Source organism: Trichoderma aggressivum (genome assembly GCF_033847375.1).
Source record: "Trichoderma aggressivum f. europaeum strain CBS 100526 chromosome Unknown scaffold_013, whole genome shotgun sequence".
Lineage (NCBI taxonomy): Eukaryota > Fungi > Ascomycota > Sordariomycetes > Hypocreales > Hypocreaceae > Trichoderma > Trichoderma aggressivum.
Genome location: NW_026946379.1, coordinates 805,575 through 827,546, shown reverse-complemented (window position 1 = coordinate 827,546; position 21,972 = coordinate 805,575). Strand labels below are relative to the sequence as shown.

At 48.3% G+C, this 21,972-nt stretch overlaps 7 protein-coding genes across 7 annotated transcripts; 3 read left to right on the top strand and 4 right to left on the bottom strand.

The window, feature by feature from the left end:
* Positions 1-1,241: 1,241 nt before the first annotated feature.
* On the bottom strand, positions 1,242-2,933 carry Triagg1_4384 (uncharacterized protein; the record flags this gene model as incomplete). The annotated part of the gene is made up of 1 exon (XM_062898781.1): positions 1,242-2,933. One exon carries the CDS (start codon positions 2,931-2,933, stop codon positions 1,242-1,244), a length of 1,692 nt encoding a protein of 563 aa, XP_062756891.1.
* Positions 2,934-5,062: 2,129 nt separating this feature from the next.
* On the top strand, positions 5,063-6,193 carry Triagg1_4383 (uncharacterized protein; the record flags this gene model as incomplete). Its single annotated transcript, XM_062898780.1, has 1 exon — positions 5,063-6,193. One exon carries the CDS (start codon positions 5,063-5,065, stop codon positions 6,191-6,193), a length of 1,131 nt encoding a protein of 376 aa, XP_062756890.1.
* Positions 6,194-7,746: 1,553 nt separating this feature from the next.
* Triagg1_4382 (uncharacterized protein) lies at positions 7,747-13,656 on the bottom strand (the record flags this gene model as incomplete). The annotated part of the gene is made up of 9 exons (XM_062898779.1): positions 7,747-7,939; positions 8,198-9,707; positions 9,759-11,918; positions 11,975-12,397; positions 12,460-12,598; positions 12,668-12,898; positions 13,093-13,152; positions 13,209-13,470; positions 13,532-13,656. The coding sequence occupies 9 exons, from the start codon at positions 13,654-13,656 to the stop codon at positions 7,747-7,749; spliced, it is 5,103 nt and encodes a 1,700-aa protein (XP_062756889.1).
* A 644-nt stretch (positions 13,657-14,300) lies between these two features.
* Triagg1_4381 (uncharacterized protein) lies at positions 14,301-15,191 on the bottom strand (the record flags this gene model as incomplete). The annotated part of the gene is made up of 1 exon (XM_062898778.1): positions 14,301-15,191. One exon carries the CDS (start codon positions 15,189-15,191, stop codon positions 14,301-14,303), a length of 891 nt encoding a protein of 296 aa, XP_062756888.1.
* Positions 15,192-15,820: 629 nt separating this feature from the next.
* Triagg1_4380 (uncharacterized protein) lies at positions 15,821-19,146 on the top strand (the record flags this gene model as incomplete). The annotated part of the gene is made up of 7 exons (XM_062898777.1): positions 15,821-17,078; positions 17,142-17,311; positions 17,361-17,417; positions 17,484-17,552; positions 17,602-17,787; positions 17,846-18,394; positions 18,451-19,146. The coding sequence occupies 7 exons, from the start codon at positions 15,821-15,823 to the stop codon at positions 19,144-19,146; spliced, it is 2,985 nt and encodes a 994-aa protein (XP_062756887.1).
* A 132-nt stretch (positions 19,147-19,278) lies between these two features.
* Positions 19,279-19,957, bottom strand: Triagg1_4379 (uncharacterized protein; the record flags this gene model as incomplete). The annotated part of the gene is made up of 3 exons (XM_062898776.1): positions 19,279-19,622; positions 19,684-19,780; positions 19,946-19,957. The coding sequence occupies 3 exons, from the start codon at positions 19,955-19,957 to the stop codon at positions 19,279-19,281; spliced, it is 453 nt and encodes a 150-aa protein (XP_062756886.1).
* Positions 19,958-20,405: 448 nt separating this feature from the next.
* On the top strand, positions 20,406-20,920 carry Triagg1_4378 (uncharacterized protein; the record flags this gene model as incomplete). Its single annotated transcript, XM_062898774.1, has 2 exons — positions 20,406-20,423; positions 20,468-20,920. The coding sequence occupies 2 exons, from the start codon at positions 20,406-20,408 to the stop codon at positions 20,918-20,920; spliced, it is 471 nt and encodes a 156-aa protein (XP_062756885.1).
* Positions 20,921-21,972: the final 1,052 nt, after the last annotated feature.

The following is a 21,972-nucleotide window of genomic DNA, read 5'->3' as shown; positions in this document are numbered from 1 at the left end:
AGGGTTCTCATCGTCGAGTATCACAGGAACTTTGCAATTGTTCATGTTATAAATCTTTTTGATTGCAACTGGGTTCACTCTATGAGAGTGTAGATTCATCTGGTTCGATTGCTACGCATAGTCAACTTGGGAGGCCGTACGCTATGCTTTATTGACCTAGCAATTGGGCCATAATGGCTACTAATGCAGATAGGGTAGTAACAAGTTAGGCTGAGAGGAGGTTTCACCTCCATGACATAGGTAACATATAATTGTAGGAGAATACTAATATACATGTATACTTATGCGTATAATGTGTACTTGGGAGTGGTGAGCTGCCGAGAGAGCCATTGCTATGCACCGTTTTCAACACTCTCACATCTCTCGTCTATGTCAATAACACCAATTCGTTTATATACCTAATGCAGACTTTGCAGACAATCATACAATCATATGAAGTCATGGTATAGCAAAACTGCCGCAGAGGTGCAATTGGCAGCTCAAAATGCGAAGCACTGCAATTTATAGTGTCGCCATGTGAAACTACTAGCCATTAATAGATAGTTCAAGGACAATATCTTTTCACGTCCTCCATGGAGGCATAAATCTCCACAAGATGGTCGAATGTCTACACACTTTTACGTCAAACAGGAGAAGCAATTTATTCCAGGTTAGGGAGATGCCTCCGTGTCGCAATAGTTTCAAGGACAACTAGCGATGCAAAGGAGCATCAGAGCGCTTCGTGGTTCTAAAAGTACGTAGTAATTGATGAAATTTCCTCATTTTCATTCGCATTTTGTTTTATGTTCTATAGCTCTTGCTTTTGTGTTCCCTTTGGCTGCACTGTTCGTAACGTGGCGGTTTCATCAAGGAACCTATACGCAACGTCGAGATTTGTCAAGTATAATTGCTGTGAAAGGCACAAGTTACATCTACTGGAGGCACAGTATAGAGAATTTTGATAGCAGTTAATCATGTTATTGCATTACCATAAGTCATTTCATCCTAACCGAGTACATATACTTCGTGTGTAAGTTCGTACAGTGCTTCCAAGAGCACCAAAATGAGACGCTCCTCCATGCATGTGGTACTGGTACCCCGCCATTTGCGTCCGCATACATGTACATGTACATGTACCCCGAGACACATGACACGGACCCGCTGGTATCTTGATCTCCCTCGACTTCATGTCAATTCACATCACCGTTCGTCACGTTTTGTCCTTTCACCTCACCTCCGCCTGCTTCTTGGGTATCAATCATTCAATCCTGACTCTCCTCCTGCCTGTCCAGCTTGCCAGCCAATTTGCCCCCGTCCAGAATGCTGCCAAACATGGCCGCCTCAAACAAATTGTTAACCTGCCAGGCGTGAAAGTTTGCATGTGCAATGATCCAGACCATCTCCAGCACTTGGCCGCGTGAAAAGAGGTCGGCCATGGCCAGCCGCGAACCTTCGGCCAAGTCATACTCGCGCTCCTCGTCGACCTGGCCGCCCCGGACATACTCCAGCGGGCCGGTGACCAGCTGCCACCAGAGCTCCTTGAGCAGCGGCTTGTCTTGGTGACGATGGAGGAAGTGGTTGACGTGATCGCAAGTGTCTTCACCGTTGCAAGCGTACTTGGCATCAAGGGGTCTGCTAAAGCCCGTTGTGTGGTACTGCTTGTCAAATGCCTCGTCGAAATCCGCCTCGAACTGAGGCTTAGCCGGCGTCTTGCGGGCCTTGGGCCAGCCCAGGAGAGCGCGGCGGAAGAACATGTGGCGGTCGTTCTGGATATGCCATGTGTACAGAGCGGCGCACATCCTGGCTACGGGCTCATGCCATCGCTGGGTTAGCATCCTGGCGCCAGTCGCGGCGTACGCGTCGTATATCTTGCGCAGCACTTCCTCGTCAACGACCCCTGTTTCTGTAATGTCCGTCACGTTGAGGAACGAGTTCATGACCTCGGAGTTGACCAAATCGCATCCCACGTCGACCACATCAGTGCCCGGCGAGCTGAAGACCAGATCGGCCATGACGGCAGCAGGGTCAAAGCCACGTGCGATCGCCTCAGCTGCCATGCCCAGCAGGCTGCTTTCTGACAGGGAGACGATCTGTGCTGTGCGTCGGTCCAATCGCGCTGACCGATACGACAAGTTCTTCTTGTGCTGGTTCTCTAGCGCGATCTTACCCTGGATATATTGCTTACCCAGGGAGACGGCGTCACGTCGTTCGCGTCCTCCCGGGGTGCGCAGGGCATGCGGATCCTCTAGGCCCTTCTGCAGCAGCGGCTCAAGCGTCGGGTAGACGTAATTGTACCCGTGCTCATAATAGAACACCATGTCGGTCACATAATTGGAAAACATGGTTGTCGCATCGGCAGCGCCCATGAGCAAGCTGGCGATGCCGCACCCGAAGAGCGCATTGTTCGTTTTCAACGCATCGGGCCAGTCAGCCGCTCCGATTTTGCTGAGCGTTTGGGTCGAGGCTTGCTTCAGTCCGGTGCCTTTGGGTGGCAGGATGTTGCCCGCTGCGTGCTGGGTATCTTTCCAGCTCTGCAGATCAGTGGATAGCTTAAGCTGGACTACTCTGGGCCCTGATTCTAGAGAAGACAAAGACTGGTTCTCGCTCACGGACGAGGTGTCTGCCGCATCTCCAACGTCTCCAAACACCTCGACGACAAAGTCTCGGGCTTGGTTCGACAACATTGCCAACTCTGCCACGGTGCCATGGCCGACCAAGTTTCTTGCTTCTGAATAACCAGTGTGGACAGGGAAGGAGTGTTTTCTGAGCTTCCGGCCCAAGAGCCTCCTAACCCGGTTCCGGAAGCCCTTGACCCAGAAATATGGGGGAATCTTATCCGAGGCGCCTTGGAAAGCATGGCTCTTTGGAGACTTGACCTTGATCTTAACTCCTTTGAGGTCAAACTCGCTCCAGTAGCTCTGGTGAGACAAGGATTGGCACCAAGAAAAGGCCATGATGATCGATGCTGAGGAAAACAACTTGTTTGGATTGATGGTACAACAGCAGCTCGAGCATCGGATCCTTCCCTCCATTTATATGGCCATCTGGCGGGCGTCGGCTCTGCGGTATGAACGGCTGCAGCCCTCCTCAAAAAGGCGCAGCTGCATTTCGATGGAGCCTCTTAAAAGTTTGGGGGTGAACCAACAGCATAACAGGTCACATTCTAACAGGATTTCTGGGATGCATTTGCGGAAGAGGAGGGGAAGAGAGCCAATATTGACCTGGGCAGCTGAAAACCGCGGGCGACGGTAAGCTGATGTTTACAAACTTATACGACTCTTTTGGGCAGATGTGAATCGAAATAGATCTGAATGAAACCCAAACGAGGAGCAAGTCCAGGGTGACCCAGGAAGACGAGGGGAGAACTGACGACTTGAACGGGCCGCCCCTACCGCGGTCAGCTATGACACGGGTTGCTACCTAGTAGTAGTATGTACCACGAGTGGTATACTCCGTAGTTACGCTGAGAAATCTTCACCTTGGGATCAGACAAAGGATTTTCTCCTCCCGCAAGAACACGAGGGGGCCCCTGTAGGCCGATTGATGGTTCTTCTCCACAATGATATCAGGTTCGTTGGTTTATCCATGTTTGCTTCAGCGGACACTTGCTGACTTTGGAATAGTGGCATGTATGTGCTGTCTGCAATCCTTGAAGCGGTGAGAAAGCAGCGTGGTATCATGGGTTTGGAGTTTGTCGATGTTGCGCCTGACCTCGAAAGGCTGCCTTGGCTGGCCATGGTCTTACGAGCAAAGGATCTTGAGGCCTGGCTGTTTATGCGTTGTGGTTCATGCTTGGTGAGTCGATTGAATCACGAATGTAACATCGATGATGGAGCATCCGGCTGCGTGACAGGCCTTCCATGCTGGATGATCGCCTCGCCTGCACGATACATTGTCTGCCTCTGCATTGCATCAGATTTCTTCTGTATTTAGCAATGGACGCTTGCGATAAGGCAGGACCACGAGGCCGGCAATCTGGGGCCACCACTTGCCGAGCCCAGCTCGACGGGCTGCGAGAACCATTCGGTATCCACGGGCTGCATAATATTTATGACTGGGAACAAAAAACACGGGGACGCTTGATAACACTTAGGTAATGGACCGCACGAGATACCCTGCTCAAAGGCCTGTCCCGTATGATTGACTAGCACCACTTGGTCCTGGCAACGATACGATATCGGGCTAGCAAACCAGGCCACTTCCCTGCCATGTGAAAGGGCCTTGAGTTCTCTGCGAATACTCACCCGTACAAGTTAGCAAGGCTTTCGACGAGTCAAGTTTATATGTCTTATTGGACGTGAAGAATAATACTACCTGATGTTGGCAGTCTGCCCCGACGCGAGCCAGATCCGGATATGCCGAGCAACAAATGCCAGGCCAACGGCTGCAGCTTGACCAATTGGTGTTGACAAGGGCAACATGGCATTGCCGCATTCTGTCGCGCCTCGCGGCAATTGGTTAATCGGTTGGCTGGGGACAGGATGCTCAAAGCGGATTGGCGTGCTGGTACTCCGCACAAAGCCCATACCCATACCGAGACCAGCACGAGCGAAGCTGCCGAGTACGGTACGGTACTGCTGTTGGTCAGGCTGGTGGTTGGACATGACACGGGGACAAGCGTCGTGCGCGTGTATATCGTTGGTACAAGTACAGTCGGGCCCCGAGCTCCAGACAAGAAGCTCCAGACAAGAAGCTCCAGCTTTGAATCCCAGTCCCAGACTCCTAAGCTGAGTCCCCCCAGGCTCAATCACGGCAGAGCGAAGCTGAGAGAAGGACGCAGGGCCTTCAGCTTAGCGGTGGATCGTGCCCTTTTGCCTGGCCTGCTGCTAATTACCATTGCGGCATCGGGTGCTCTTAAACCCTTACGACCTGACAATGCGACTGCACGCCTGACCCCCGGCATGGGGAAGGGCTGCAAGGGCTCACGTTCAAGCCCAATGTTACGGCGGAAATGACACGACCCCTTCCATAGCTGATATAAGTGCCGCTGCAATCGAGATTGCCTGAAAATGGCTTGCCGACCTTCTCTTCCCGCGCCAAAGTAACCTTTCTAAACATCTGAAGACTTGATTGCATGTCAATCATGGCCCCGCCCGAAGCCGCGACGTCTATTCGGTACCGTCCGCTCGACCGGTCCGGGAACGAGATTCGCCTGCTCGAGCTGCAGCCGGCGACGACCAACGACATTAACGAACGCGTCGTATGCCGCCTGGTCCATGAGCGGCTAAGCGACCCGTCCGACTTCATCGGCCTCTCGGCCCTGTATGGCGACATCACCGTCACAGAGACGATCTTCGTCAATGGAGCCGCCATATCCATTCCTGTCCACCTCGCCCAGGCACTGCGTTACATGCGAGTCGTCTTCCTGGCCGCGGCGCTACCAACGCCAGATGCCTCCATGACCGACCTCCAGGGCTCGGCTGCGATGCCAGCGCCTTTGCCCACGCCGCCCAAGAAAGCCCCTGGATGGCTGCGGTCTCTACTCAAGAACGTGCGACACATGATCGCCGAGCAAGGCGCGCCGCGCGGAGGCACACCGCCTCTGCGGATATGGCTCGACCTCCTATGCATCAACGGCCGGGACACGCGTGAGGAGTCGGAGCGGAGGGCTCATATGGCGCGAGCATACCGCCACGCCAAGATGGTGGTGGGCTGGTTGGGGCTCAAGGACTCGACGTCTGACCTCGCCATTGAGATTATCAAGGCCTGGGACAAGTGCATGCCCGTCACCTTTGGCGAGCCGGGTGACCGCGAGGCCCATCCTAACGACTATGCCCCTGTGCTGCAGTGGATGGGCCCTGTTGCGCATCTGAGCAACATACCCGAGGGCATCACGGACCCCCGCGAGGTGCCCAGCTACAAGGCCATTTCTGAATTCCTTAACCGACCTTACTTTCGCAACGCGTGGATCCTTGACGACATGGGCAAGGCGCGCTTCCCAGCCTTTTTGTTGGGCGACGACATTGTGTCCTGGATGCAGATATTGCGACTGAACCGCGTCAACGAGGAGATCAAGGACCACGGCGCCGACATGTTCCCCGACGAACTGCGGCCGCTGCTCGAATACTTGCCACTGGGCAGCGTCTACGCGTTTTTGAAGGAATTCGACAACCGGCAGAGGCAGGATGGAGTTACGCCCGCCATGCTTACGACTACGAGCTCGGTCAGGAGCTCATACTCAATGACGGGCATGCGGACCAGGTCAAAGCAGTGAAGCCCCAATTCAAAATTTTTTTCCTGCATTTTCTTCGTCCCTCTTCTTCTTTCTAATCTTTAAATTTTGAAAAAAACTCCGACCAAGGCATTACGATCTGTGCGATTCTAGAACGGTGGGAGAAGGTGGAACTAATTTTTCTTTTTCTTTTCTTTCTCTTTTCCCTTTTCCTTTTTTTCATATTATATTACTCGGATGGAAAGGAAGGACATCCTCTCGGGTTATTGCGCGTGTTACGATTGGCTCCTAGGAAACGGGAAACGGGATCGTCAACAGGTTTTGGAACTGCGAAACTGGGATTGTTTTATCCCGCCTTTGATCATGAGGAGCGGGATAGTGCTTGGCGAATTTCTTGCTTTTTTTGTTTTGTAGAGATACCAATGAGAAAACTGCAGATAGATTTTATTAAGAGGATGACTTGGGCATGATAGGCTTTGAGAGTGAGAGTGAGCAATACGCGTATATGTTTTACAAGGTCTTTTTTTTCGTGTTTCGTAATTTCGGTTGATGTGTACTTGCTTCTTGCTGTGACATTCTGAGTCGTATGCTGTTTTGTTATGTTGTCATATTTATTTTTCATGCTATGATAATATTTCGACGTTGCAATAACATTTTTGATGTCGTGATAATGACTTGATGTGGCAATAATGCCTTGATGTCATCATAATGGTTCGATAAGTGCATTACGAAACAAATGTATATAACACGGAGGCCTTGTACGGAGTATGTTGTCTTGTTTTGGAAACGGGGGTCAGCAGCCAAAATAAAGTGCCGGAGGCGGGACGCTCATCCATGCCGAGGCGGAAGGATTTAATCTACGATGGATTTTCTTACCAGCATTTGGCGCAGGCCAGTCTGTAGATCTTGGATGACCTTTTTTTTCTTTTGTTCACCCCGGAACATTCCGAAGGAGGAAAAAAAGAATATGTAGGGGAATTAAATAAATCTGGGGAAATGGCGAGACTTGGGTGGTGTGATTTTTTTTATTTGTGAGATGATGGTCTGTTGATGTGTGGAAGGGGCGGTAAGAAGGGAAGAAAAAGGAGATTTCGTGGGTGGGTGGGTTTTTTTTGGGACAAGGGGGAGGCGGGATGTGGGAGGGGGGGATGATGTGCGTTTTGGTGGTTTTTGGTGATGGATTTGGTGAGAATTTCCTTGATTCGAGGATTGAGTCCTAGAGTAGAAGGTAATATACTTGGGTGATGCAAGTTGTATTTTATGTGCAGGATGTTGGTTGTGTTGGGATCACGGAGTTTCTGAGTGTTGCTTTTGGTGGATAGAGACAGGCATGAAACAAAAGAGATCATCTAGACGTGAAAGACGCGTCAATTCTCTAATATTCGAAGTTGCATTCGTTATTTATGAACTTGCTTGTTTCCGCCACAAGTCTCAAGTGCATCATCTACAGACTGTGTGCCATTGATGCAGCTCAGCAACTGTCACCCTTGATATATAGTGAGATTCAGATGGTTTTCTACCAATCAAATCATTCCTACTATTGCCTGCTAATTGAATCCTTCTTGTTTTAAAGTCTACATCGGATACCCCTAGAATCAAAGCTCCATATCTTCCTCCTCTACAACCTCGTCGTCAAACTGAATCTCGACATTTTCTTGATCCTTTACGGGAATCTCTCCATTGGCCGATTGAGCAGCCTTGGACGCAGTGTCTGCTTCCTCGTCTTCCTCGTCCCAGTCATAGCCGCAATCTATAAACTCGTCTTGAGGAGCGATGTCTGATTTCGACCTGTAGCACTTGAAGCATAGCTCAATACCTAATGGACCTGGGCCTCTGAAATAAACGCCCGCGATCTCGGCGTAGCAGCAGGCGCAAAACGACCATTCGGTTTTTTTGCCTCTCTTCTTTGGCCCGCGTCTTTTGTTCTTTGGAATGGTTTTGTCGGCAACCAAGTCGGCGATACTTTTGAACGGAAAGAGTCAATAATAAATCTTTTCTAAAGCTGTTGGATATATATATATATATATATAAGGAATCGAGACTTACCTGTCAGCGTGGTGGTAGTAGGCAACTTCAGAGACAGTCCACTCCTTGTATAATCCAAGTCCACGAATGCTGGGGTTCGCTCCTTTGCTAAGTAGAAACGCTACCGTGGCTTCGTATTGCGAAGGCTGTAGTTTCTTTTCACAAAACAAGAGACGAGGCGCACGTGCTGCCCAGAGCAGTGGTGTCCATCCATCGTCGTCGACAACGTCGATATCGATACCAACTCTCTGAGAACGTGCTAAAACTTCTTCGACGAGGTCGAGTTGGCCTCTGAACACGGCGTAGTGGAGGGGGACTCTGCCGACTATATCTCTGGCTGCGAAATCTGAATCGGGAAGGTTTAGGGAGTTTAAGACCTCGAGCGTGTTGTGGCAGGCGAAATGAGCTGCTTTTCTGCCAAAAGGATCCTTGACATCTGTCGAAGCCTTGTGGTCGAGGAGTAATTGGATGACTTTGCTTGAGCAAGATATGCTGGCGGAAATAATTGGATATCCTACACGGCCTGCAGATAACTTTGGATCAGCGCCTTCGTCGAGAAGTAGTCTGATGATACTCTCTGCTGGTATATCGCTGTCGTCTCCCCATCGTCTAGAAGCTGCTATCAATGGGGTACCGTATGCTGAGGCGCAAGCATAGTTGACATCCGCACCGTTTTTGATCAATGCTTTTACCATGTCTAGTGTGCCTCTTGCACAGGCGAAATGCAAGGGCGCACCCTCTTTGTTGAAGGAAGGGTTGTTGAGGGTGTCGACAACAATCGTCTTTGTCATGAAGTAGTTGAAGACTTCCATATTGCAAGCCCTTATTGCGCTTATGAGAGGTGTCTCAAGATCGTTGTTCATGGCATCTAGTTTGCCGCCGGCATTGACCACTCGTCGGATTGATGCTAGAGGCGTCTGTTTTCGTATATTATGAAGCGCTGTGTCTCCGTCTTTATCCTTGTGGCTTAGATCGGCTCCAAATTCGATGAGAGTTCGGATCATATTGTCGTCATTACGTGACATTGCCCAAAACGCGAGTTGAGTGTTATCATCATCCACAAGATCGACGTTCGCTCCGGCCTCAAGCACCGATGACACAATGTCAGTGTAGCCATCACGGACTGCACGCCGTATCGCTCTCTGGGTTGAAGGGATTGACCAGTTAGGCTCAATCTTTGACTCGCTAAGCATCATTTTGACGGCGTTGACTTGGTTACTGTTTATCCCGAGGCCTAAAGGCGTAGCCTCCCTCTTATCCATTTTGTTAATGTCCGCGCCGTACTCAAGAAGAACACGGACAGTCTCGGTGGAATCAAAGACAGTGTGCAATGCTGTCCATCCATACTCATCATTACGGGCATGGATATCAGCTTTAGCTTCAATAAGCAATCGCACGATTTCTGAATATCCCTGCCGTGCTGCGTGCCAGAGAGGAGTGATGCCATTTGACCAGGTGATGTTGGGATCTGCGTTGTGAGAAAGAAGGTAACGAACTATCTCGACATGGTTTTTATATGTAGCCATATAGACTGTTATCAATTAGTATAGTTATGTCACATCATAAGACGTCGGGAACAGACCTGGTGTGCGCTCATAGTCTATTTTCTGATTCACATCGGCACCGTTCTCGACAAGTAGCTTGACTAGCTCCATGTTCTCCAACATGATTGCAATGACTAATGGAGTGCCTTCTCTCTCTTTGAGGACCAAGTTTGGGTCTGCTTTATGCGCCAGCAGAAGGCGACAATTGTCGATCCTCTCTTTCATGACTGCCCACCAAAGAACCGGTCTGCCATCGTCTTCCCCTGCATTTGGATCTGCCCCATGACGAAGAAGCGCCTCCGTGATCTTATGATGACCCCGTTGAACAGCAATCATTAGTGGTTGAGAGGGCAGGTCCGGTGTTATATAATCTCGGAAGTCTCTATGGCGAAGCAAAGATTCGGCTGCTGCAAAATTTCCCCTCGTACAAGCCATTTGCAAAGGTGTGTGTTCGTTCAAACCCTTGGAATCGATTGGCGCTCCGTAACTCAACAAAAGATTCGTCATATCGCTAGATCCATGGGAAGCTGCAACTTCCAGCGGCGCCGCTATTTCCCTATTGCTATTCGGAGCGACGCTTGTGCCAGCAGCAATTAGTAGCTTGGCTGATTCAAGCCGTGAGTACTGAACCGCAACCTGTAGTGGTGAATCTTCGTCATCTGAGGTAGTTTCTAGAATCGTGGTATCATTATCTGGTCCTATGGAGAGCAGCTTGGCGACGATATCAGTCATATCTAGTTCGCAAGCTAAGCGTAGGCAAGACTTCAAACAAGATGATAGGGGGCTAGCCGTCGGTGGTATTGTCTCTTCCTTTGTCGTCTCTTGAACATCATTAACCGGGTACTTGATGTCAAGACCATCATTCGTCTCTAAGCGTTGCTCGGGAGGTTGTTGCTGGCGCAGCTCACGTTGGCCTGGTAAATATACATAAATGAGCAGTTCATGGCACAGCTCATGACTCTCACTACGGAGGGCCGCTTGTAAAGTAGCTTGCACATATGCTTTGTTCAAATCCAGGCCGTTCGTGTATCGGACGATAAGAAGGCGAAAAATAGGTAACTGGGCCGTCCTCGCAGCCTGGATTAATGCGAGATTTAGAGTCTCAGAGTCGTATTCGTTCTTTTCTAGAATAGACTTGACAATATCTTCGAACCCAAAATGTGCCGCTATGGTGAGAGGCTTGTAGTTTTTGAATGGTTTTAAGAAAGGGGTAGGTAAAGCCATATATGCATCTATCCAGCGCTCCAGCCACGATTGATGCTCGAAGATGTCCAAAACATCCCTCATTGAATCGACTTGTTTGTAATGGCTTACCCAGAACTCCGTGGCGTATGGTAATTGGGTAGCCCAGGCCTGGGACTGATCAGTGTTGTCTTTTAGATGCTCTAAACAGGTTTGCATAATAGTCATGTGTCGATCTCGTTCTGTCTGTTGATACCACCCCTTTGTAATGAGCGATTGATCTTCACTGAGACCTGGAAACTTCAGCCAGTAACGGATGGAAGCATGACTGAAATGTACTTCGTCGTGAACTATGACCAACAATCCTCCAAATTGGCGGATGCTAGTGGTGATGTGCCCGCGTATCGGAGACCTTTCTGTATATGCATCGACCTTATCCCCAAGACACAGATCTGATATTCGGCAGAATTCAGATACCCTCAGCCGTCTGAAGGATGAAAGCATCCAAGATAAAAGTTTTTGGGCCCAAAGGCGATATTTCTCAGGGATGTTCTCTAGGATGGTTGCAAAAATGAGCTCTGGTGAGGGCGTCTGACTCCTGGCCAAGATACGAGTGAAGGATATTGAAGGATCTGGGGTTGATTTGAAGTATTCTATTAGCAGATGACGCAATGATTCATCATTTGAGCAACTGGAAAGTAAGGCTTCTATCTTGTCTCGTAAGCCATTGACCGCATAGTAATGGCTCTGCTGGAGAAGCATGGACACATTGAATCCATCATGGAGGGGCTCGGAGGTAGGTAAGTTATAGTCTATGCGAGTTATGTTTTCTGTGGGGAATTTAGAGAGTGTGTCAACGATAAGACTGTCTTTGGCTGTCCCCTTTGTCGTAATGATGACAATCCTCAGGCGGTGCTCGATGGTTGTGAAGACGTGGTGGATTTCGGATAGGAATAGTAACACAGAATCGTCGCACTCGTCGAAACATCCTAATACAAGAAGGCGGCTTGAATCATCTAAACAGTGCATGAGTGGCTTGTCAACCAATGGGGGACAAAGAAGGTGAGCGTACTCCTTCTGACTACGACGTTGTGCCACATGTGCAGAAGACGTCGATATTCATAAGGATATTCATCGCAAACTTCGGGGAAATAGCTATTGATCGTAGGATTTCTTGGGCGGGTGTAGACAGCTTGAGCGAAAAATGTCCACAGCATTGCTGGTATCTCGTTGAACCTGACATCGCGACTCCTGAAGCGGAAATAGTACAGGTTTTCTTTGACACTCTTTGCTTCGCTGAGGTAGCTCTTCACGCTTTCGGTTATCTTGTCCGCGTCTGAGGTACACTGAATATGCAGGATGTGATTGTCGTCGGACTTGGATAAAATGTCTAGTTCGCGATTGTATTCGATTGGGGTATCATTCAAAGCAGGGTAGATTGGTGATGCTTGGTGTAGCGATTTACGCAGGCTCGCATTGTGCAATTCTGTAAAGTCTTTTCCCCGATTCGACAAATTAGATATGGGGTCGAATGAAACAAAGTGTGGGCATACGTACCGAGCCAGTCTTCATCTGATTCAATACTTTTAGCGTATGAGTCGAGTTCCTCAACATCAACTAACTGAAGATGTGGTTTAACACTCGGCAGCCGATACTCAAAGGCAATGCCCAAAGTGGCAGTGTATTTATCGAATATCTAGTATGTTCCAGTTAATCTCACTGTGAATAAAAACACACCAGAGAAAAAGGCTCTGAAAAAACTCACCCTTTTCGTAGGATCATCATGAGTGGAAAATATGTTGACGATCCGTGCCTGGATTGGCATTTTTGTATGTATAAATGAATCGTTGACTTTGCTTATTGTCTCAGCGAGGCTTCTCACAAGCGTCATTTTTTGGCTTTGGAGATGGCGATCATTGTTTAAGGAGAGAAGCCAGAAAAGCTGTTCTTCGAGATCAACTATTGTATGTGATCGATGAGGGTAGCCGAAGAATATCTATAGATGTTAGAGCTGGGAAAGCGTTATTTGATACAATGGGGTTGGAGTTTTTTTTTACAATACCACGTATGCAATGCAAGATATCCGCATATGCAGACTCATCCAAGCTGGCAAGAATGATGGCCTTCCAAGGCATCTATGGTTAGCTACTTCGATACACATCTCATCACTTGAGCTTTGGATCACTTTACCGTCTTGACAATTACACCGCCAATATCTTGGCAGGCAAAGTATATAGGTCGCCTTGCATCCTAAGAGACTGTAAGTTGATGTACATGTCACCTCAAGGCAAAGTCGCTAAACAAACTCTTATTTCAGGCGTTCGGCTTTTCGCAACCACTTCCAGTAGTTTATGAGCGATTCTGTAACTCCCCTGTAGAGTATAGCACCCCATAGACTCTTCATCCGGGTCGTAGTTGAATGGTATAAACCTTCCTCCCTTGGGGGCTATGTCGGAGAACAGTCTGTTGAGCCGGGTTTGGTCTGGGGAGCTGGGGGGGTCCGGCTCATCCCGTATTTTCTCCTCCCATGTTTTTTCATCCCCGTGAAATCCATGAACACCGATTATGCTTCAAAAGCGTAAGCCGACTGGAAACTGGAAACAGAATCTGGTTATCAATGAATACTTACTCGAATCTAGCTTCGTCTGTGACTTCATTGGGCTCGTCCGCAACAGCATCCTCAAGGACATTTTCTTCACTGGTTCCGGCCTGTGTTGCTGAAATGCCCGCTTCAGATGCGACCGGGGTAGCCATAGCTGCTCAAAAATGCGAGATTGTCCGCCTCAGACTTCAGGAGTCCCGAGAAGAAGCGGACATGACGTAAACATTCAAGTAGAAAGGAAACTCTATGCTGATTCAGAGTCAATCGGCATATCCTCCATTTTGTTATTAGCATACCTAAGGTAGGGTATAGGGCGATAATACATACATGGTACTTGCTAATGTTGCAAAGGCATCAGCGTCAGCACATCGTCGTGTCAATGCGATGCGGGGTTGACGAGCTAATTGAGGGGTAATTAGACAGTGCGTATACGGACTGGATATATCAGAGTACATGACATACATTCTTCTGCAGTAAGTTGTCGGAAATACGGCCAAAACACGAGCGAGGAAGTGGTTTGAGGCGATTGACCAGGTAACCAAGTAGTTATAGAACAGCTGGATCTCATATTGAGCGGCAGGTTCAATTTTCTTTGAGATGTGGCTTGAGAATTATGTACTAGAATTGCGGTAGCCGAAGCCTCCCGCGAGCCGGTTCTCTTAGTTGACAACTTAATTCCGTTGGTCCAGCTTTGACAACATAAACTCCGATGCTAGATGTATGCATGCTCTTCCCTTATCTCTATTTAGACGCTCTTCCGGCTAACACACAACTTCAGTTATCGCGAAACAACTCATTACGCTTTTTGACCAAATTGAGCCTCCACTCCCATTCTCACGTCACATAATGAATACAAGTCGAAGCTACTCAGGTCCTGCACGTTATAACTCCTGCCTTTCTTGGGCTTGTCCCCGGTAAGAGTAGGATTAAAAAGAACCGGATCGTCAAGCGGTACTTTCGAAAACTTCCTCTCCAAGCCCGTAACGAAATCAGCGTCAGCCTCAAGAGTCACCTTGGCATTGAAAGGTTTGCTGTCTTCTCGGCGGAGGAGAACTGCAACTCTCACTGAATCTGGAACGCCAGTTTGTCTTCGCTTGTTTTCTTGCAGATTCCACACAGCCACAGTTGATTCGCCCGAGTTCTTTCCTGTGCCCAAGTTGATGCTTCCAGTTACCGTGGTGGCATCACTGGCATCTCTTTTGACTGTTTTTTCAAACTTGAGTGCTCCTCCTGCTTCGAGAAAAGGCACACCGGAGGCTCCTAGATTCAACTCTCCGCCGCGTGTGATGGACTCACTATCCACAGTCGGCACCACGGACCATCTCTCTTCGGGAGCTATAGCGTCAACAGTTGGGCCTGTATCGTTCTTATTGTTGGCAAAGAACTCGACGTTGATGCGGGCTCTTATTATTCGACGGGAGTGCTTCTGTGGGTCGAATCGGAAACGGAATACCATTAATGTTGCCTCGTCCGCGTCGTTCTCGTAAGTTCCGTGAATAACCTCCATCAAATCAACACGAACGTGAATGTTGCCTCTCGTACGCTCAATCACGTTGCGCCTTTCCCAGTCGTTTACGGAGGCGTTTTCGGTACGAAATGTGTCATCTTCGCCAGTGACGATATCATGAAGCGGTGTCTCTAGTGCCAGAAGAGGCTCGTCGTCATCTCTCTGCTGAAGCTCACTCATTCTGTGGTAGCGATATTGCAATGCGTAACCTCAATAATATACTGGATGCAAACCATGAAGCGGGGTGTTGACAATATTTGACGATGGGTTTAGGTTTTACATGTGTGTATTATATCTCTGTCTGCGCAAATATAGTACCTCTATGTACTATTACAATAGTTTGCACGGTGTCTGGAGCCACTATTGATTTGAGAAACTGTTGTACAACAACTAGGCTTGAGAAAAAGATACCTCTCTTTGACTGGAAACCGTCTAAGCCCCTAATTCTATTCAAATTTTGACGAGAATTAATTATGATAGAAAGAAAAGAAAAGTTTCAGGCTTTGATATTGCCATATTGCCAAATCCGGTTCTCGCTGTTGAGTTGTGATTTGCTAAAATAAGTCTGAAGACCAAATGCTGTAAGCAAACACGCTATACATGAACAGGGGTCTAATTTTATCCAACGACCCTGTATACGTGTGTTCTCCCCTCTCTACCTTGGTTAAAGTCTCATCAGCGAGGTTCTGCAGAAGAGCGGCATCTTTTGTTCCCACAAACCCACAAACCCTCATTCCCCATCTGCCTGCAACCTCCATTTTCTCTTGTTACCATACACTCTATTTAAGTTCAATAGAGATCCTCAGGGAATGGACTCCAGCTTCCAAGGCCCGGAAAAACCGTCTCGCGTGGCCAGCGGGCTTATGGAGGATGGAGATGATTACGATCTGGACAATGAAGACGAATTCCTACCCCCACCAGCAACAATATCCGGGTTCGGTGTAGACCATGTCAGGCAGCGGTTTGATCAAGATATTGATGACGCACGAAAATTCTCAATACAAAGCTTTGATGAAGCTGAGAGGAACAGACAGCGGACGCAGTTTGTGCTTGCGCGAGCGACAGAGTGGGATAAAACGACATGGGAGGGTCAGAATCTTTTGCATTATCTGGCCTACGACCACAATCCCAAGCCATCGATTAGTTTGCAATGGCTCATGGCACGAGCCATCGTGAAGCTACCGCATCTGATGGGCAGAATGGACAAATCGAACCGCACGCCGCTCACCACTGCCCTCTATGTAGGCAACGAGAGATTCAGTCATGCGGTATGCAACAACGTGGGGTCAAAGACACGCGAGCGAATTAAACCGGAGCTACTGAATGAATGCAAACCTCACGATAATGACCGTGAAGTTACCTGCCTACATACGGCCTTGACTTGTGATTTTAGTACTGAAGAGCAGAGGGAGAAAATCGTCAAAAGCATTTGCAGTTTTGTTCCGGAGGAGTTGTTCAAGATCACTGATCATAGAGGTCGTACACCCTTACATCTGGCTGTAGAGTATGAGAGGTGCTGTAAGACACAGGTTGGCATTGTCGAAGAATTGCTTATCCGAGGATCACAAGCATTAGATGTTGATATCTTGACATATAATCGCACTTACTCAGTTTACCAGTACCACGAAAGTACAAGGAAGGCGGTGCAAAGAAGGTTCGACCAAACGCCCGCGAGAGAAACGAGAGGGGACAAGCTCAAGCTATCTGATACGAAATCGGACCCAAAGAGGGCCCCTTCGAAGCTTGAAATTGGCGCAATGGGACCATCTTCACTGTCTGGAGATAAAGAAGGGCCACTTAATTCCATGAAGCGAAGAGATTCGATCACAGCTACGTCTCGAGATCGCGGGGTTCATAAGTTACACTTGGATACACAAGTGATGTCCTCTCCACTTCGGGGGTCACCAATCGATTCCACACAAAACACAATGAATGCGGCGGCTCTCCAAAAGGAAGAGGAGCGGGCGCAAGCTGCTAGGCTAATAAGCGAGCAGCTGAAGCTTCTATATCTTCGGACCCAAAGGCCGGATCGTGCTTCTCGCTGCCTGCGCCTACAAGACGAGCAAGGTACGTGATGGTTCTGCTGTGGATGTTTATTTTACATGGGACATGCCTCTAACGGCTCAGTAGATAAGGAGCTGTGGTTCGACTTTGGTCCACCAAAGAAACTGAGAAAGAACGAATTTCAGAAACAATTCGGCCATCTTAAGCTGGATAGTGTACTTCAATACGTGGCGTTTCCACAAATCGAGTTGATTGAGGATGATGATGGTCCAACTACAAGGCGCAAGACAAGGACGGTAAGTTTTGATATAGCAGTATTGTCTTATAGTAAACTAACTCCTTTAGGACTTGATATTCTTTTTCAACTGGCTGAAACAGAAAGGAGTGAAACGAATTGTCAAGGTATAGGAATACCATGGAGTTTGAAACCCAACCTTCGAATATTCTTTTATTAAGCGATTCTTTTAGGTTATTGTGGACGATTTGAAAACTCCATCACATAGTGATGAAGCCATAGAAGAAGCATTGGAGTCATTTGTAAGTGAGTAGTAATGTATTTATATGTTGAGGGACTTACTGTTTGCAGAATGTTGAGATACTTGACTGGCGAAGATTGGATCTTGACCCTATATCACTTACTCGAGTTGGGAAGTGTTTACGGGAACTTCACCTCCAATGGAGTGGTAAAAACACCACCTTACGGGCATGGTCAGAAAAGGAGGGCTTAGCTATGATTCCCACGCTGGAGATAATAAGCGTCACCCAAGTTGAGGTATTCAGATCAACGCTCTTGAAGACACAGTCAATCACTAACATATGATTCCGTATAGAGCTCCGAATCTGATGCAAGAGTCAACAGCAACTTCAATGACTTTGTAAAACGAGTTCACGAGTCTTGGTCATCTGATAAGCAGCCTATCATAAATGGTCCAATTCCTGCTAACAACTACCTCAGAATGGGTATTCTTACAAGAGAAGGGCAGCTCAATCACAGCCAAGAACGCGGCGTTGATCCACACAAGTGGATGCAATGCATGGAGCACTTTAATTCTCATTTTAGACAGATCCGTGCCCTGAGAGACAAGACAACTGATGCGTCACTAACACCTGTGGTGGTCGCCTTGATAGACGACGGGACAGACATTATGCATCCAGACCTGAAGGGTATGGGATTCCCGGGCAAGAGTTTCCACCACTACCGAGAAGGCTCGACATGGCGCGTATCTCCATACTGGGACTCGCCATCTGGTCACGGAACGTTGATGGCTAGATTGATTCATCGCATTTGTCCAAGCGCCATTATTCACGTTATCAAGTTGCAGACTTTTGCAACTGAGGGCTCAACGAAACTTCAAATAAACCCCGATAGTGCGATACAGGTAAGTTCACTCACATAATTACAATTAGTTACACATTCCTCTGATGAAAGGCATAGGCGATAAACTATGCAGCGGAACAAGGTGCTCAGATCATTTCCATGTCTTGGACAATCAAGCCGCCGACAGAACCAACTAAGAAGGCAGACTTTGATCACGCAATCAACAACGCCCTCAACATAAAAGGTCTCCTCATGTTTTGTGCTGCTAGTGATCAGGGAAAGTCTGCCGACCTGATGTATCCGCATGGAAGCAACCCCAAAAGTTTCAGAATCGGCGCTGCGAAAGCCACAGGCAGTATGCTCGACACGGTTGGCGATGCACACGAGCTCAGCTTCATTTTCCCAGGCCACGAGGTTGTGATTGACCACAACTACCAGGATGTGCAAGATAAAACATTCCAGAAATTCGAAGCTCATTCTGGTAGCTCGGTGGCAACTGCGCTGGCGACTGGTCTGGCTGCGCTGGTCATGGAGTGTGTCAGACTGGGCATCATGCATACGAATGAGACGAATCAGAGTGACCACACTGTTGCTATAACGAAAGAAGACTTGACAAAGATAAGAGAACGGCAGCAGATGGAACATGCGCTGACATCGATTGGCACCAGCCATCTCACGAAGAATAAGTACATTGAGGTTTGGAAGACGTTTAGCGGTGCCGCGGAGGATTTGAAGAATAGTGAGGGTGATAGAATAGGCCAACTTGGGAGAATTGCGGGCTTGGCGAGGATGTTTCTTAGAAAGGGAGCTTGAGGTGATTAGACTTGATACTCGACGGTTTCTTAATGGAACTGTGTTGGTAATGGGTTGTATATTTTACATCTGAAAGATTTCTTTTCTTTCCAAGCTGAGGTATCTTTCTTCATACGCCGCCACGTCTAAAAATCACTTTGCAACCTCTCCCTTGATCCCGGCCTCCAAACCTCCCCTGCTAATTATTTCTTGTACATTTGGCGGCAGTTCGCCCACCTTCTGGCTCCGCGTCTCTCCGCTGTCCTCGGTGACGACGACCTTGCTCCTGCGTACGTCCCACAGGAACTTCCATCCCGTACGTCGCGTGAGCTGAGTGTCGGCACCGTCACCCTTGGGGAAGCGCTCGCGAGGACGCTGGATAAGGCGAGGCACTTCAACGGTGAGGAGCGCGTTGTTGATGCTGTTGCGGCCGAAAATGTTGCCGAAAGAGCCGGAGACGACGAGCGGGATCTTCTTGGCGAGGATGGAGGCGGCAGCTAATGATACCAAATTAGTTAAGTCATTTGGACAAGAGTATTTCTTCCCGGAAACACTTACCGTGCTCTCGTGATGAGCCGGTTCCAAAATTAAATCCTCCGACTAGCACGTCTCCTGGGTTACGAACGGCATATTGGCGATGTTGACAACTGTGATGCTAGAGATCGCGGTGTTGTGCGGCCGAAAAGCGTGGCGCATCTCCTGGCGGAGCGGCCAGCTATTCCGCGCTGTGTAGAGCCATCAAGTTAGCAATTAACTTGGAATCGATACGGCATGTAGCCATCACCCAATTGGCCTGATCTGGAGCATGGAGAAGACATACTGCTTGCATCATCGTGAGAAGATGTCCAGTATCAATCAAAACTTTATCAGAGAAACAAGTTTGACGGGGGTCTGCGGGGAGCTAATCCGAAACTGAGACGCTGCCATTGGCCGAAACAAATTACATGTTGAACGTAGATGAAGAGTGTCTTTGTCTGAGTATCTTGCTGTTAAAGGCGAGTTGTAACTCATAGTTGAAGGTTGCGCACCAATAGGAGGTTGTCGCGATGCGGGTTGCGTCATCAGTTACTGATAGGCGGCTTAATGTTTTGCCTATGCAACTGAACGAGACTCACTTTACTGAGTGAAAGATAGCAAAAGCATCGAATCTTTATTTGGCGCTCTCCACAGTTGTGTCAGTCTCTCGATGCAAGGGCGTGCGCTAGAATCCTCCCGCGCCCTTGGCCCCACGCGCTGAGAAATGCCGTTCCATTCCTAGATCTTCCATGGACAACTTACACATGCTCATGACTCTCGATGTCAGTTGAAAGAGTAGTATAAATGATATAAATGAACCAAGTAGGCTCGCCTTCTATCATTTACAAACCATCTCAACTTCATCTTTCAAGACCAAATCAAGTCATCCGCGGCACTCGAAACCATGTCAACAGCAGAATCCATCCCAAAAGTCCTCAACTCATTTACTGAGAAGTGGTCCCCACGCCTTGTCGCAGCAATCAACGACCACCACGTCAAAGTTGCCAAAATAGATGGCGAGTTCATCTGGCACTCACATCCAAATTCCGACGAACTCTTTTATCTCCTGGCTGGCAAGTTGACCATCGAGCTCGAAGGCCTGGACGATGTTATGATGCAGGTTGGCGACATGTTTGTCGTCCCAAAGGGCATCAGACATCGTCCTGTTGCGGAAGAGGCAACCATCATGATGATGGAACATGAATCTACAATTAATACTGGGGACGAAAGCAGTTCGGAAAGAACGGTTCAAGTCAAGGATGCTCGTGGGCAGTCTTGAAGTGGGTTGATGTGTATTCACATGGTACAAGAGAGACCAAACGATGTCTTTGAGGACAATGGGGAATCAAAGAGATGTATATAATACCCAGGAATCTTCACTAGGTTCTTCCATCTATGATGTTATGTACATAAATCTAGGAGTTACTGCTTCTACATAATTACGAATCGAACGCAGATGGCGGTTACTGAGCTGTTTACATAACTGAGTTCTAACTACAACACTGATGTGCTCGTAGGGTAAGTTCAACCGAAGTCCCGCTGAAACATACACCCGTAAATTTTGCCGCCTATTTGCAATCACACTCAGAGTTCCTCAGTCAACATAGAGATTGGTAGCTGACCTTCTTGGAACTTCTGGTGGCTGGTCGCAAGATGCTATACATCATTACACGAGACAAAGTCGATTCAACTTGATCAGTGGCGGCATCAATTCTCTAGGGCTACATGGCATGTATGTCGAGTATTGTCCCCTAACAGAGATTCTGTATTACCTAAATATTAGAATTGCCTCCTCATTGCCCATTGCCATGGCTAAACATCTACTATCACGGCTATCTCACAATGAGATCGTACTATAATAGAGGCGTGTCAATACACGGCGACAGAGGGGGCTTCTCGCATGCGACATGGACTTAGCCCCTACGCCGTAACAGGCCATTCATCTTCCATGCAGCAACTGTGATGGAAAGTGATCATGCCGGCCAACGTTTTCGGCACGTAGCATTCTAAAATCGGGTCCGTGGATTAAGGTCCTAAACAGCGAGATTCGCCGAACAGACTGTTGTCTAACATCCTCTCGTCCGAGTTTACAGAAAGGGAAACACCAGGTTCCTTGCTGCATCATTCAATGGCCAGGGTATGCCGGAACTTCCAAATCGCCCGGGTTGTAATTAAACCGTGGTCAGCGATGAAAGCCTGTGAACTGTTGGCCCCTGTATTTTCCTTATGCGTACTCGTACATTCGCTTAAGGGTCAACGGTTGCCTGCTTCTGGCCAATGATGCATATTTTTTAGTTTATTCTGTTCATTTGTGTTGGCGGTAAGGTTGTT